General features: G+C 40.6%; 1 protein-coding gene across 2 annotated transcripts in view; it reads left to right on the forward strand.

The window, feature by feature from the left end:
• The window catches only part of LOC147234939 (glypican-6-like), a 96,730-nt gene that overhangs the window by 68,458 nt on the left and 13,006 nt on the right, over window positions 1-15,266 (forward strand). Inside the window, exons 5-7 of one of the 2 annotated variants that reach the window (XM_086145641.1) lie at window positions 2,215-2,345; window positions 3,006-3,149; window positions 4,125-4,154. In XM_086145641.1, the coding sequence (XP_086001767.1) occupies window positions 2,215-2,345; window positions 3,006-3,149; window positions 4,125-4,154 (305 nt within the window). The remainder of the gene's footprint in view (window positions 1-2,214; window positions 2,346-3,005; window positions 3,150-4,124; window positions 4,155-15,266) is intronic. The other variant, XM_086145642.1, reaches the window with a different exon arrangement.

Consider the following 15,266-nt stretch of genomic DNA (forward strand, 5'->3'; position numbering starts at 1 on the left):
TGATCCACATAAAAATTGAATTTGCCCCAAGAGGAATTCATCCTTCATAATTGGTGTACTGTAATGAGAGGAACAATGGAAATTGACAAAACGGTGGGACCATCAAAAAGCAAGAGGTTTTTTAATGGTTTTAAAAGGATGACCTTTGGTTCTTTCAATAGAATATTGAGATATTTCAGAAGTAGATCTTGCGACTATGATTAATCTTTTTTATCCTTATCCTATTTGTCATGTTGTGATGATGATGATGATAATAATAATAATGATAATAATAATGGTCTCTGTTTATAGAAATTTAATAGAAAAGGCCACAAGTAAATCATACAGTATTCTAGCGAGCAGACAGCCCACAGTCTCAGTTTGATTTAGAAGTTAGGGCATATAACTTTATGATGGGTGAAAATATCATCCTTTTTTTGCAGTTCTGCACAATAATCTGTTACTTTATAGATTCTTTGATACTATGAAAACTGAGATATTTTGCGAATAGTCCCAGCATATCAAATTTTTAACATTACAGACCTCACCATTCCCGGTGTTGATACAAACATGCACATTGCCTGTGCTGTGCTGGATTTCTGTGGCAAGGCTATTCTGAGAAAAGTCTGCAGTATTTGGTGTCCGGGCCAGCTACATTATCCGGCCAAATGTATCTGCTCTTAATCTCTGTGTACGCGTGTCGGGTGCGTGGGTGCGTGCGTGCGCACGTGCATGTGTGGTTCATGTCAATGTGTAAAGATGAGGCACCTGTGACATGGCAGCCCACTGTGTCTTGTGCTGTGTGACCTCTCTCCTCTGATGGATCGGATATGTGATTTTTCGGATTCATCTATGTTAATAACACATACCTCCTTTGCTGCATGTAAAGAAGGTGCCAACAAGGGTCACTGTGAATCAAAATGAAATTATGAAACTATGAAATTTGTTGTGGCAATTTTGTTATTCAAATAAAGTCTCCCCTGCCCTGAACGTAGATGCTCATAGAGCCACAATATGGAAATTAACATCCTAATTTGTTTTACCCAAGGTGATATTGACTGATCTAGACTGACACCCTTGGCAAATGAAGAAATGGGGTACAGGGCTCGATCAGACAGGCCACAAAGTCAAGCTCAGCTCGGAGCCCTGCTATATCAGATGACGAACAGCTGATCCAAACCACGGCACATCACCTGATGACCTATTTATCTCCTCCCATGCATTTCGCTGGTTCAGATAATTTCATTCCACACACTGCGTCGGCTGATATCGTTCAGTGTGTGATATTCAAACTGCTTTTGCGTACGTACTATTTGTACTTCTTCTACACAGGGGCTTCCAAGTCGACAGCCTCCAAAGTCCTTTTTTTTTACATGCCGTGTCTGATTTAATCAGTGTCACTGAGATTGTCATCATTGCCGACTCTGCTATGTGCCCTATGGGAGGATCTTTGCTATTCCTGCCTTTGGCACTCCATGTAGGCACAGGGAAGGGCAGGGAGGTTTCCAGAACAGAGCCATACCGCCTAAAACGCACCGCCAGTGGCGGTGCAGTTTTCAATTTCATCAGAAATGTTATGATGGCATTGTGATTTTTGACATCTTAAATAAAACCGCCGAAATATTTCTGCAATACTCCAAGTAAAAGTGAACTTGATGAAATGAGCCAAAATAGATTGCAGTGTAAAGCAGACGTACCAAGAAAAAATCTTCTACTGCAATTTGCCTCTGCCAAAGTATTTTTCCTGAAATATCAAGGGTCGAATTTTTTTTGTAACTTAGTGCACACTTTAAATATACTTTAACTCTTGCCATTTAGAAATGCCCGACACTAAGAGGAAGGATCAATTTAAGGCTTCTAATTGGATGTTGCTCTTTGTGTTCCCTATAATTAAAAGATTTCTCAATTGTTGAGCATAATATCATTTGTTATCATCCCTCTACACTTAATGGTATGACTGTGAAAAGGAATTAGGCTTGACAACAGATTAAATGCCTTTTTTGCCCTTTGTAATTTTTTGGAGGCCCAAATAGCTGATTTCATACTCCAGACTAAAAGATATATAAATACCCCGTGTCGGTATTGTCTGGAAAGACGTGCCAGTCAAAGTAAAGTAAGAGTATGTGTATCATCTTAACATTTGGCTGATCCGGGATTGCGGATTATCCTGGATGCCCTTTTAAGTGTACTCTTAACCAAGTTTCTATTTGCATTTTTTATCCACTTTAATAACAGATGCCATGCTGCTGGTGGCACAGAGGCTGGAGGGACCTTTCAACATCGAATCGGTCATGGAACCTATTGATGTTAAGATCTCAGAAGCCATCATGAATATGCAAGATAACAGTGCCCAGGTTTCCTACAGGGTATGTCATTTAGGTTCATTCCTGATTTTTCTTGAGTAACAAATCAGATAGATGGTTCCAGGCCTGCTTTGCACACACTAAGGTGGACCAGAGAGGAAATCAGCATCACTCATACTTGGCTGTGTGTAAGGTGAATAATACAACACGGTCTAATTATGTCCAACTTTAGGTCTTGTATTTGAATTATATGTTTCAATTCGGTTAGATAATCTTAGTTCAGCTAACAGTAGTTAATGTGTTCCTATGATGTATTGCATTTTTTCTTTGCCCACAAAATTGTAGTCACAAAGAAGAAAACATTTAGAGGGTTGTGAGGATTTTTGTGTCTACACAGCAGTGAAAGCAGTTTTTGATTCAAAGCTAAATAGTCAGTTAGCTCTCCCATACAGATGGGGCTTTGTTTATGGTCTAAGTATATGTGGTGTTTTCCCCAAAAGCTGTAAAAACTTGAAACTATCATCTTAAATAGCACTGGTCGCAGTCCTGTTGACTCACCTATCAGTACAGTGACCTCAACTTGACATGGAGCACTGACATACCAGTAATGTGGGATGGAGGCTTCACGGGACTTTTAACAACACATCGTGTTTTCCTTCATTTTCTCCTTCCAAAGTAATTTAAGCCCCTGACAATTGGGTGCCCATGTTCTCATAATTGCAGGTTTTTCAAGGCTGTGGCCAGCCGAAACCCTCAGGAATGACTAGGTCTACCCGCGGTGTTCCGGATGCGTTCAACGCCCGCTTCAGGCCGTACAGCCCAGAGGAGCGGCCTACCACTGCGGCTGGCACGAGCCTGGACAGATTGGTAAGGAGGACACAGTCGATGGTACTGTTTTTTCAAATGCTGCATCAGTGTAAACATCATTTGTCTTTCTGACTTGACACTCTTGATTAAAGCAGGTGATTTGTCATCGTGTGCCCCCGGTGCCGGAAATTAATTCTTTGTACTTGTCCTCCGTTCGGGCCTGTCTATCGATTTGTGTTTGTTAACGAATCAACGGCTTCACCCCATGAGAGCACTGGAAGGTGCGGCGCAATGTGTGCACTGCCCTTCTCATCTCTGTGTACTTGGCAAACATAAAAGAAACGGATGAAAGACAAGACGGATAGATTCTGCGAGGCTGACCATATCAATTGTTTGCCGTACAGCAAACCTTTATTTTACATCAGATTAGCCGCATGTTTGTTGGAGTCGATCTTGATTCATGGATTTCCATCTCAAACAACCTTGAAACCTAAAATGCTGCATCAGGGTAAAGGTGAACACCGAGCTGACAGTCCAATTCAGCTGAGGGACAGTTCTCATCATGGATTACCTTTGCAGCTCTAGTGCCCTTCCTTTCTCCCCTGTAACACGATTTAAACTGAATCTTTGAAATCACAAACTTCTTGCATCATTGCGCCGGGGATAAGAAAAAATCCAGATTCGTAAAATCGAGTTTCACCATTAATTATTAGTCTCACCAGTGTTTTAAGCTAATGTAAATCTTTTTTGTCAGGTGGATAATAGGTTATTTTCTTAATGAATGCCTTCATTAAAACAGCAGCGGTTTTGTGGCTTAGCTCACGGGATCCCGAAACAATAAATGCTTTCTTTGTTGTATTCAACACTAATTATGTTTTTTTTTTGTTTTTTTTTCCACAATTTAATTTATTATCCACACATTTACTGATGCTTGCTTCAACAGCTGCCTTTCTTGCTTTGTGTATCCATCAACAAGTTCTACAACCTAGCCTCAATTAATTAAAACTTTCTTGTTCCCTTTGTGCTGCAAACCAGAGGATTATTTGGGATGCGATGCAACACAGTGTAAGGTTCCATATTTTATACTCCTTTTCTGTTCTTGTTCACAGCACCCTTGGCTCATTTTGCACATGTTATGCCATTTGATTGTAGCCATAACATTTCAGTGTTGTTACGTTTTGGGGAAGTGCGAGATTGTAAAACACATAGCGAATGTAAACTACAAGTGTTTCCTAAGATTTAGTATTTATCATCGTCTCATAGTCATTTCTCAATTCCCAGTATTTGGTGGTAGAAAATTCTTTGCAGTAAGTAGTGATAAAGGCTTCAGTTGTCCATTGAGCATATAGCTCTTCCTTCAACCGGGGAGGATTTAAAAGCAAACTACTCGAAGTATCTAGTCTATAAATAGCGTAGTTATGGATACATTATGTTAAGTAGAGACATGAGACGACCAACAATTCAGCATGATGGCCCACTACCTTACGGCTGTGAGGGTCGATCTCTGTGGAGAGTTTTCATCCAGCATCTGTTTAAATGTTGCGATGAAGTGGGAGCTTCGGGATGCTCACAAACAAGTGGGTATTTAAACCGCTTATAAAATCTCCAAAGACAAGAAAACTTTTCCAGAGAGACTTTGCTTCACCAAAGTCGGCCCAACTCAACCAGCCCACGTTTGTGGTCTGGCTGAGTTGCTGTAGATTAGCTCTTATTCGCTTCTAGAGATTGGACGCATTTGTTACATGACACCGCTTTTACAAGATTGAGGCCACAAACACTGCCAGAGAGGTCACAGCTACAGAGGGGTTTTCTAACTTTGATACATAATACAAACAGCAACCATGTGGAAATAAACTTAACACGCCTTTTCCCACTGTGTACGTATTTTTGGAAATAAACTCTGTCTCCAGCTGTTGTATGTCCTGCCTGATCAGATGTTCATGACACCTGATCACCTGTGATCTCACCCCGTCTCTATGATTACACACCATGGATCTTATTTAATATCGGTCAGCATCTTTCCTAATATTTGTGTCTCTCAGCAGTCAAAGAAAACCCATATTCAGAGGTAAAGAGAAAGAAAATTAGCACAAGTAACTGCATTTGTGATTTTGGAGGTGTGTGTGTGTGTGTGTGTGTGTGTGTGTGTGTGTGTGTGTGTGTGTGTACATGAGAGAGAGAGAAAGCATGTACAAGATAGAACTGCGTTGATAACCGTCTCAACTGCCCTTCATGTTTTAGCGATGTGCTGCAGGTGAGAATTATAACCACTGCATGAAATGGAAAAGGAACTTGCAATTTGCATTTTTCCCAATGCACACTGTCAGTGTTTCATCTTAAGCTTTTAACACCTTGATTAATGTTTGACGCACGCCACGTAAACCTGCAGGTTCCCTAAGCCTGTGTCTGTATGTGCAACATACTGTACTGCATATTCTAAAATATCCCCCCAAAAAATGAACACAATAAACCCAAGTCGGTGAGCGAAAAACAGCTTCACTGTGTTATTTATTTAAAAGAAGATGTACACTTAAGAGGGCATGTATTTCTGTTGTTGGATTCCCCAAAATATTGGTGTATGTTGAGCGCTGCTCTGAATCTGTTTTTGTACCGCTGTGTAATAATTTTAGTTGGAGAATTTTGTCAGGACATGCTCTTTCCATTCCCTTCATGAAAAAATGAACTTCAAATGCTCTGCAATTTGCATCTCTTTGGTGGCTCGGTTTACCCTCAGTGATAAAACCAAAATAAGGTAAAATATGTTGTCTTTTTCCATGGCGTTTTCTGCTAGGCTGGATTGCTTAATTGAAAGTGAATCCTGTTATTCCCTTTTTTTTCCCATGCCTCTTTTGCTTTTTCTATCCTACAATATAAAAATGTCAGTCTTCCTTTGCACCTGCATTGTACAGTCATTAGTGAGGTAGAATTTACCTGTTTATCCTGCAGCGAGGATAGGACTGGGCTCCCAGTGAGACATCTTTGTTGTCCCACACACTGTCCTCATTTATATTCTGGCACAGAATAATTACCTGTGACAGTGACACAGTTCCTGCCTGTGAAAGTTGACAAAAGCTTAACATGTCCTTTGATAAGAACTTTGTTGTGTGGATTTACAGCCAAGTTTGTGAGTCAGAGAATAAGGAATGGGTGTCAGGGAGTGCCTGCATTCATTTCTGGAGGAGTGGGTCCACCTCCAGCTCAATGAGCCATGACTGTTTAATTGCCTGACATTCTGTCAGAGCACACACACCCTCAAAGCGCAGGGAGAAATGGAGTCCGAAGAGGGGATAAAGGCCCTACAGGCTGACAGGCTTAGAGGTGAATTAATGATGGCGGGTGGGGGGGCTTTTAATTTGATATTTGTAATGCGTTCAGTGGACATTAGTGCATTATTGTTTTATTGGTGCTGTTTGTCTTTTCTCTGAAGTACATCATTCACATTTTTCTGACAGTTAAAATGGGAGGTGTCGGGGGTGGTCTTTAGAAAAGGCTAAACTTGAACGAGCCTGGGAAGAAAATAGTATTTGATTGCAAACGATAAGTGACCCCGTTATGTAGATTGCAGGTGTCTTGACACACAACAACACATAGCCACGATGTGGTTATTTATTCACCCATGTTTCACCCGATTCCAACTCAGCAATGATCTGTAACGTCAGAGAGCTCCCAGCACTGACTTAAGGATAACCTAATACATGCTGAAAATATCTCTGCTTTGCTTTTATGCACATAAATATCACTTGTTGTCACATTTTCCAGAAAAAGGCAAGAATTTCTCAAGTTATTAAATGCTGGAAAGACTCAATGTCAAATTTGTATGTGCTTACTGTTGAAAACGATGCCACCTCCTTTGACAACCTGCCCTCGTTTCCTGACACCAAAGGAATGAAAACAGTTTAATGGCTTATACTTGATAACATGTGATCTGTTCCCATAGAATGTATTGTTCTTGCCGTGTTAAAAGAATGTTATTTTTAACCACTCTCACCTTTCGGTGTCAACATATGCGCTTTGACAAAACGTCAAATGCTAAAACTATCATGGTAAACAATTTATAGCTTGTGATTCACATGTTCGGCGATAATTTACTCCTCTGTTTTGCTGCCGTGCAACTTGTCTTTTTCTTCTACTGTTGTGTGTTTTGTTTTGTTTTTTATTTTCAAACCATAAACAAACAACGATATCCAACAGGCATTTCAGTACACACCCCCTGGGTCAGTCCAAAATTACCACAGCAATTTCATACTCAAAAATCCAAAAACAAAACCAAAACAAAACAAAACAAAAAAATGTCAGAAAACACTCACAAACCATGCCTAAAGCCTTTTGAAAATGCACACACAGATTTACATCAAGAACGTACAAGAACAGATGGGTCACAGTGGGTTTAACAATCCAGACACAAAGCTTTCATATACATTTATATATTTCTGGGTTCATTCTTCCCTTTGTTTTCTCTCTTTGTTGTGAAGGTCTACATCACTTTGCTTCAAATGCAGCACAATCTCGCACTCAAAGGCACTCTTTGCTTGAACTTTTCGTTGTTGTTCTTTGTTTGGCATCTGGATGCCGCTATCCCCCCCCGCCTTCCCCTGGCAATGACTGATTGATATTAAGTATAACCTTTTTCTTATCATTAAAAGGGAAAATATATGAATAATCAATGTCTTCGGCAAAAGCAACGTGGATAAATTCCCGAGTTTGTTACTGAAACCTGCTGAAATATTCCAAACACGTCGCCGAAGTTCAATTTATAGGTCGAGGATTTTCTGTCTTGAGCGTGATTTTTCCACTTAAGATATTTCCTCTTTTCAACTCATTCCACCTGATTCCAAACCAAGGGTGTTTTTTGTTTTTTCACTTTTATTCCAAATCGAACTCATTCATTCATTCATGATTTATACCGCTTATCCTGCAGTCAGGGCTGCATGGGAGCTGGAGCCTAACCCGGCTGTCATTGGGCAAGAGTCAATCACAGGGCCTCATATCAAGACATACAGCCATTCACTATCTGATTCACACGTCTGGACAATTTAGAGTCTCCGATCCACCTGCCGTATGGTTTTGGAAATCTGAGAAGCAGGAGGGAACCCAGGTACACACAGGCGGGATGTTCAATCTCCACACAGGAAGGCCAGGGACCTTTTAACTGTGAGGCAGAAGCGCTAACCCACTGTGCCGCCGTGCCAGCCCTTAAATCAAACTCTTTCAGTTAATTATTCCCAACGTCTAGGCTCAAGTACATTCTTGCAGGATAATATTATTAATCAGGATTAGCATCGACTCTGTGATTAATTAAGGCACCATATTTAAATATAAATTATGTATAATTTTAATCTATCAACATTGAAAACTCTTTTTTTCATCGTCACCATCGTAGAGTATTTTATAGGAATGCTAACATGCTTATGGTAACATTAATCACAAATAATTTAGTTACTACGCCGCCAGCTCCCCACGCCAGTCTGGTTCATAAACAGCTGCATGATGTTTTTAGCAGTGGCAAAAATTTGGTTAGCGTTTTCTTGCTTTTCAAATCTTTTCTTCCCACTGGCATTCAGCAAGTCATAAAAATAACCATTCAGAAGCAAATTAGTAGGGGTCTATGCAGAATGCAGTTATAAAAAAATAAATATATAAATCACAGACACTGCTGTCAGTATCAGGCGGTAAGATGGCCAGTTTTTTGCGAATGATTACTTGGCCCAGTCGTGAAACGGCAGTATAAGCCCACTCTCTTGCACACTTGCTGCCAGTGTGCCACTGGTGAGAGTGGCTTCAGAATATTTACCCTTCCAATTTGTTGTTCCTGTAACTCATACATTTTTTTTTTTCAGCTCACAGGCAGAAACATTGACTTGTAGATCACAACTGAGATGACAACACTGCTTCCAGACTTAACGTTTGATCAGGAACAGTAGGTTAGCCATATTAAAATTTGCACATTTGTCAAATATGCATGTAGTCCTCTCCAGAAGGACTACCTACGCCTTTATAGAAATCAAAACATGACACAAAGTAAAATCTTCAAAATGTGGCTCCAACCTGAACTGCATAGCCCGAGCAGAGCCCTTACACTCTGATATTAGATCAAGAAGAATTTCTGTATCCTGAGGCTGGCTGTGGAGTCACCCGTCCTCTCGGTTAACCCTCTCAATAAGACAAGGTGGCTGCAGTGTAATAGATGAATTTGCTGCCTCGCAGCAAGAATTTTGCTTCTCTCTCTCTTAAGTGCTTCGGTCCACCTCCCCCCCCCGACCCCCACTATATTGTGTAGCTTGGTATATAGATACAGAAGGTGTGTATTGACTGTTTTTTGGAGTAAATGCGTGATAAGATAGCCTCAACAAATAAGTCAATAAATGACTAAAAGGCAAATAAAAGTAGTTTATGAACTAGCTCCTACCTATTTAACCGAGTCATACACAAGCCTGTTGATCTGCCTTCAGATTTTTTTTTACCTTTTGTGAAAGGAGAACGTTACATTAGTTCTCATCTTTCTCATACTGCTTTTAAGGAGTAATCACTCAGCCATGGATCACGACATAGTTTAACATGAAGTAAAGCTGAATATTCATGCGCACTTTCTCTCTTTGTAATTCTAAGTCATGGACAGCCGGTAACAGTGAGTGCAACTTACACGTGTGGTTTGTGAAGTCAATTGTCAGGAAAAAGCACAACCACTCCTTTTCCCAAAGTCTTGACCCCGGTGTTATATTTCAACAATCCAGAAATATAATGCCATGTCAAGCCACCGAGACATTCTTGTTTTGGACACAGTTTAATGAAAGTAAAGTGGGCCTGTCCACAGTTCCATTCTCTGAGTTGTTGTATCTACGGCGTCTTACCCGAGCTATGCAATTATGTAGATTCCAAAGATTCTATCTTAACTTGTACTTTTTCTCGCACCGCACAAAATAAATAGTCTATATATAAGTGGATATGTGGCGTTGTACCTTAAAATTTCACAGTCAGTTTTCTCTGAGGGGGTACACAGGCATAAATATTTTACTGCTGCTGAAAATGATAACCTGTCTAACAAATTCCAGCTTAAACTTGAAATGTAAATCACCTCCCCAGCACCACCTGCAAATGCAATTGATACACATTTGGCCATTTGAGGAATCAACAAATGGGATTTGGGCTCAAAATGCTGCTTAATGCAGAGCCATAGATTTTTATTTATCTCTCCTAAATTTTACTCTCAGATTGTGGATTACTGCCCAATTTTCATACTAACCAGCAGCATGCCCAGTAGCTATTCTAGACTAAGTGGTCTTTGGCAAGTTAAGTTTTCTATGTAGAGGTGACAAAATATGATGCTGAGGCATCTTTTTAAAGTTGTCTTACAAAGATATGAATCCGTCGTTTGTAATTTAGAACCAGTGTCCTGTGTGTGCATTGTAGGTGTGTGAGTGAGAGGAAACCAGGTGGAACGGTGAAGCTACAGGGAGTGGAGATCAAGAAGGTGGAGGATTTCAAGTGCTTAGAGTCAACAGTCCAGAGAAATTGAGAGTGTGGAAAAGAGGTAAAGAAACAGGTTCAAGCAGGTTGGAATAGGTGGAGAAAAGTGTCAGGGGTACTATGAGATAGAAGACGATCAGCCAGAATGAAAGATGTACAAGACAGTGGTGAGACCAGTGACAATGAAGAAAAGACAGGAAGCTGAGCTGGAGGTCGCAGAGATGAAGATGCTGAGGTTCTCCATGGGAGTGACCAGGATGGATAGGATCAGGAATGAGTCCATCAGAGGGACAGCACATAGTAGATGTTTTGGAGAGAAGGTCAGAGAAGCCAGACTGAGATGGTTGGGTCGTGTACAAAGGAGGGATAGTGAATATATTGGTAGACGGATGCCGGAATTGGAGCTGCCAGTCAGGAGGTCTAGAGGAAGGCCAAAGAGCAGATTTATGGACGTAGTGAAAGAGGATATGAAGGTAGTTGGTGTGAAAGAGGACGAGGATACAGAGAATAGAGTTAGATGGAAAAGGTTGATTCGCTGTGGCGACCCTTGAAAGTAAAAGCTGAAAGAAAAAGAAGTCGTAGTCCTATATGTGCATTAGCATTAGTAACTGTTGCAAATTCAAATATTATCAAAGAGCTCCACAAAACTTATCTAACATATCAATCAGTCTGGAAATGTCCGCGAATGGCCATGCCTGAAGTCAATTGAGCTTCACAAAGACCCCAGCATTTCAAGAGAATTTCAGCCTGTTCACGACTTGATGACACTGACAAAGTGACTGATGATATTTTTCGCCCATCTGTTTTAGAATCAGAAATCGTATTTATTGCCGAGTATGTGACCACGCAAGACGAATGACCGTAAAAATATCATTATACACAATACAAAATACAAAGTGCAGGGTGCAGTATGTGTGTATAAGATGGTCATGAGACCAGCGATGTAGTCTAGTTTGAAGACAGGGCGCTGAGAAAAGAGAGGTAGCAGAGATAAATATGGTGAGGTCCTCTTTGGGCCTGAGGAGGATGTATGGGGTCAGGGATGAGTCCATCAGTGGGACGCCACATGTTAGATCTTTTGTAGATAAAGTCAGACTGAGATGGTTTGGACGTGTACAGAGGAGGGATAGTGAATATACTGGCAGAAGGATGCTGAGGGTTGGAACTGCAAGGCAGGAGGCCTAGACAAAGACCAAAGTGGGGATTTATGAATGTTGTGAAAGAGGACATAAAGTTATTTGGTGTGAGAGAAGAGGAAGCAGAGAATGGGATTAGATGGAGGCAGATGATTCACTGTGGCGACGGAGGGAACTGTTAAAATGAACACAAGATGAAGAAGAGAGCAATGTCTGTTTAAGGATGATGATCCACATGAGTAATGCAGCCAGTGAGGTGGTGCCAGATGAGCTAATTAGATTAATAAAAATAATGAATAAAGTGATGATCAAACACATATGGTATTGTTACTTGGCAGATGTGTAAAGTGCTCTTGGGATTCGTGCACTTAGCTAAGTGATTGCTTATGGGTAAAATCTGTTCCTATGTTTGGTAATGTTGGGGTACAGCGATCTGTATCTCAAACCAGAGGGGAGAGGAGAGAACAGCTTGTGTCCGGGGCATGAGGGGTCTGCGGCGATGTTTACTGCCCACTTCCTGACTTTGGAATAGTGTAGGTTCTGAATAGAGTGCAGTCTGAAGGGCATTCTGGGTCATCCCATGACTCAGAGCCGGCAGTGTCCATCCAGGCCAGGTGGAGAAAATGCATTCATCCGTGCTGGCATGTGGCACAAGTTGATCCACAAGGCTGGCTCTGGCACGTGTCCAGAAGCATCAGATGTATGTTAAGATCCGAAGTTTTAATTGCCATATCTCTCAAATGCTGACCCCAAGAAAGGAGAAAATCTTGGTCATTCAGCACATATATCACAAATAGTATATATCAGTTAAATCTAAGAGATATCTACTGGTTAGATCGAAGGGAATATTTCTTTCACTTTGAACGTTGCGTCGTGATGAGATTTATTAGAAACTTGATTTGCAAATATGTTACAATATTAGGAAATGGATTATTGTAATGCTGTTTTTGTGAGGATAAGAAAAACAAAATTTAAGTCACCCCAGTAAAAGACAGAGTTTAACACGAATCCCTAATGTTGCCTAGCAAAGATGAATTGCGGTTTATTAGGACAAAAATAGCAAGTACTACAATCTTTTGATTTAAACACACCATCTGATTATAATCTGATGGCTAGAAATCTGACTAGTAAAACACTTTTAGTTTTAGTCTCCTTCACTATTTTAGAGTGGACATAACTGCCATCAGTCGGCATGGTTCTGTGCTGTGTGAAAACAACACCTGAAGAGAATAAGTGCCAGTGCCTTTTAGCCTTTTTTGTAGTGCATCTGCCTCACTTGCTGGAGATCAAGCGCATAAACAACCAAATTTCCAGTTCATTGGCTGGCATTTACTCAATATTTACTGAATGAAAAGCTACTTTTTTTGGAATATCCATTGTGCCGTTCTCGTTTGAAACCTCAGTGGCTTACTAATGCCGGTTTAAGTGGTACAGCAAGACATTAGAGGAAGAGCCTTGCATGCTTAACAGGAATAAAGTGGTATTTAAGGACATACCTGTTTGACGTTCCTAACCGACTTCCAATGAAAAAAAAACACATTTTTAGCCATTATAAGAGCAACAGTTTAGAGAGAATTTTAATTTAGATGGTTTAACAAAGCAGACGAGGTCAGCACATGGTTTAGCCACTTCAAGGAATATTGAGGTTGTAAGCACATCGATATTGGGGCGAGTACAGACATTTGGAGAGTCCTACAGGAGGATGCTGCATACACTTAAGCATTCAGCTGGGGAAATGATCAGCTCAATCATATATATATGTATGTATGCATGTATGCGTGTATTTGTGTGTGTGTGTGTGTGTGTGTGTGTGTGTCTGTGCGTATATATGTATATATATACACATACGTAAATGTATATATATGTTGACACAGTTCATCAATTAACCATGAGACTGCAGATTGCAGTGACATGTAGTTAGCCTGTAGAAGAAGTGCAGTCAGTGACTTATATTTAGCCCCCATATAAACCGTCATGGAAGATGAAATAGGCCCATCACAGGGAAATGCTTACGATGTATTCGGTAGCATTAATGCAGCAGATCCTTGCTGTGTAAGGTTGTCAACGCTAAACAATGTCAAATAACAGTTACACAGTCGATTTAAACATGATGTCCCATTTTCAAGTGTACCTGCTGAATTGTATTATTCAACTGCTGTGTTGCTGTCAGCACGGGCAGCAGTTGTTAGCTCTGTGACGACAGTGCTTCATATGCAACACCTGATCCTTGGACTAGCAGGAAGATGAAGTAGCTCACATTTCCGCTTCTGTCTACTCCCAGCTCTGCATTGAACATGTTCATGTTTAGTATGTTGTAGGGCCCACCAATATAAAAACTTGGGTTACAGGGCGCAGCTTCATGCTATCAAACATGTGGCCTTGCGAGCATCTATTTTTCATCGAAGAGAGCCCTCACGTAATGCTGCTGCATCTCTTTTCTTTTGCAAAATCCGCTCTGTTTAATAGACGACTGTGCTGAAGACTGCAGCTATAGGGTAAGGAATGACTTGTGCTTAAAGAATAAATGGCATGCATAGTGTTATGTTTCATTTTCTCTTCAGCACAAATCCTTGCTCTTCTCCACCTGTGGAATAAGATCAGTTGTAGACATACTCACTTTTGACTTAAATTGATCCAAAGATGCAACACAGAGAATATAAAATATTCAAAGACCAGTGAACATTTTAAAGTTTAAACAAGGTCTGAAGCTGAACGCAAGTCAAGGCTTCTTGGAGTCAGTGTCGCAGGCGGCTTTTATTTAAAAATGTAATAATGAATTTCTTTAAAATGCATTGAATATGCCTGCACAGGCAGATGTCTCGATTCTGAGCATAAGCTGCACAGTTTGCAGTCTCTGTGTGTCGCAGATGCTAAAGCATTTATAGGTGAATTGGAAGGCCTTTTCGTTGGCAGAAAAGTCATTTATGCGGGCTAGTTTGAGTTGTTTTCTGAATTGGTTTGTTGTCTGCCTGGTGTTTAAATGTGATCTGTATCCAGGTCTCTGAATGAAAATGGCCCAGACTGACAATTTCAGCTAGGGGCCACTTTCACCTAATGATATGCCAGGAGGGGTGCCTGTTTGGTTTAATTTTTGTTCTCAGTCATTTTTGTCAATGATAATTACTTTCTTATTTGTGTCTTTGTACACCCAAACAATAGTTTAGAACCAATCTATGAATATGACTTTGATTTCAATGGATGCGGGACAACCAGAAAGAGAAAATTAGGGTCCAAGTGTCTGGAAAAGTCATACTGGAATGATATGGGTGACAAATAAATGGTGAAAGGACCAACGATTCTGCATTCACACGTTTGCCATAATGCACTTGTTCGATCATTTGAATAGTGCTGACTGATCATAAGAGCATAGATCCCAGCATACACAGTCCCTATATATGAACTTCTGCCAGTGCCATAAAGGCTCTGCTACTTTTCATATGTGTCAATATATTAATGAAGCACATTGCCCCCATTACACTCCAGGCTGCATGCCTCTGGGGAACCCAGGCAGCAGGGAGAGAGCAGGCCTGCTGATGATTGCTGTGTTCTCCATAGAGCATAGCTTCTCTTTAATCAT

Source organism: Fistularia commersonii, chromosome 4 (assembly GCF_037954325.1).
Source record: "Fistularia commersonii isolate RoL2024-O1a breed Wild chromosome 4, RoL_Fcom_v1.0, whole genome shotgun sequence".
NCBI lineage: Eukaryota > Metazoa > Chordata > Actinopteri > Syngnathiformes > Fistulariidae > Fistularia > Fistularia commersonii.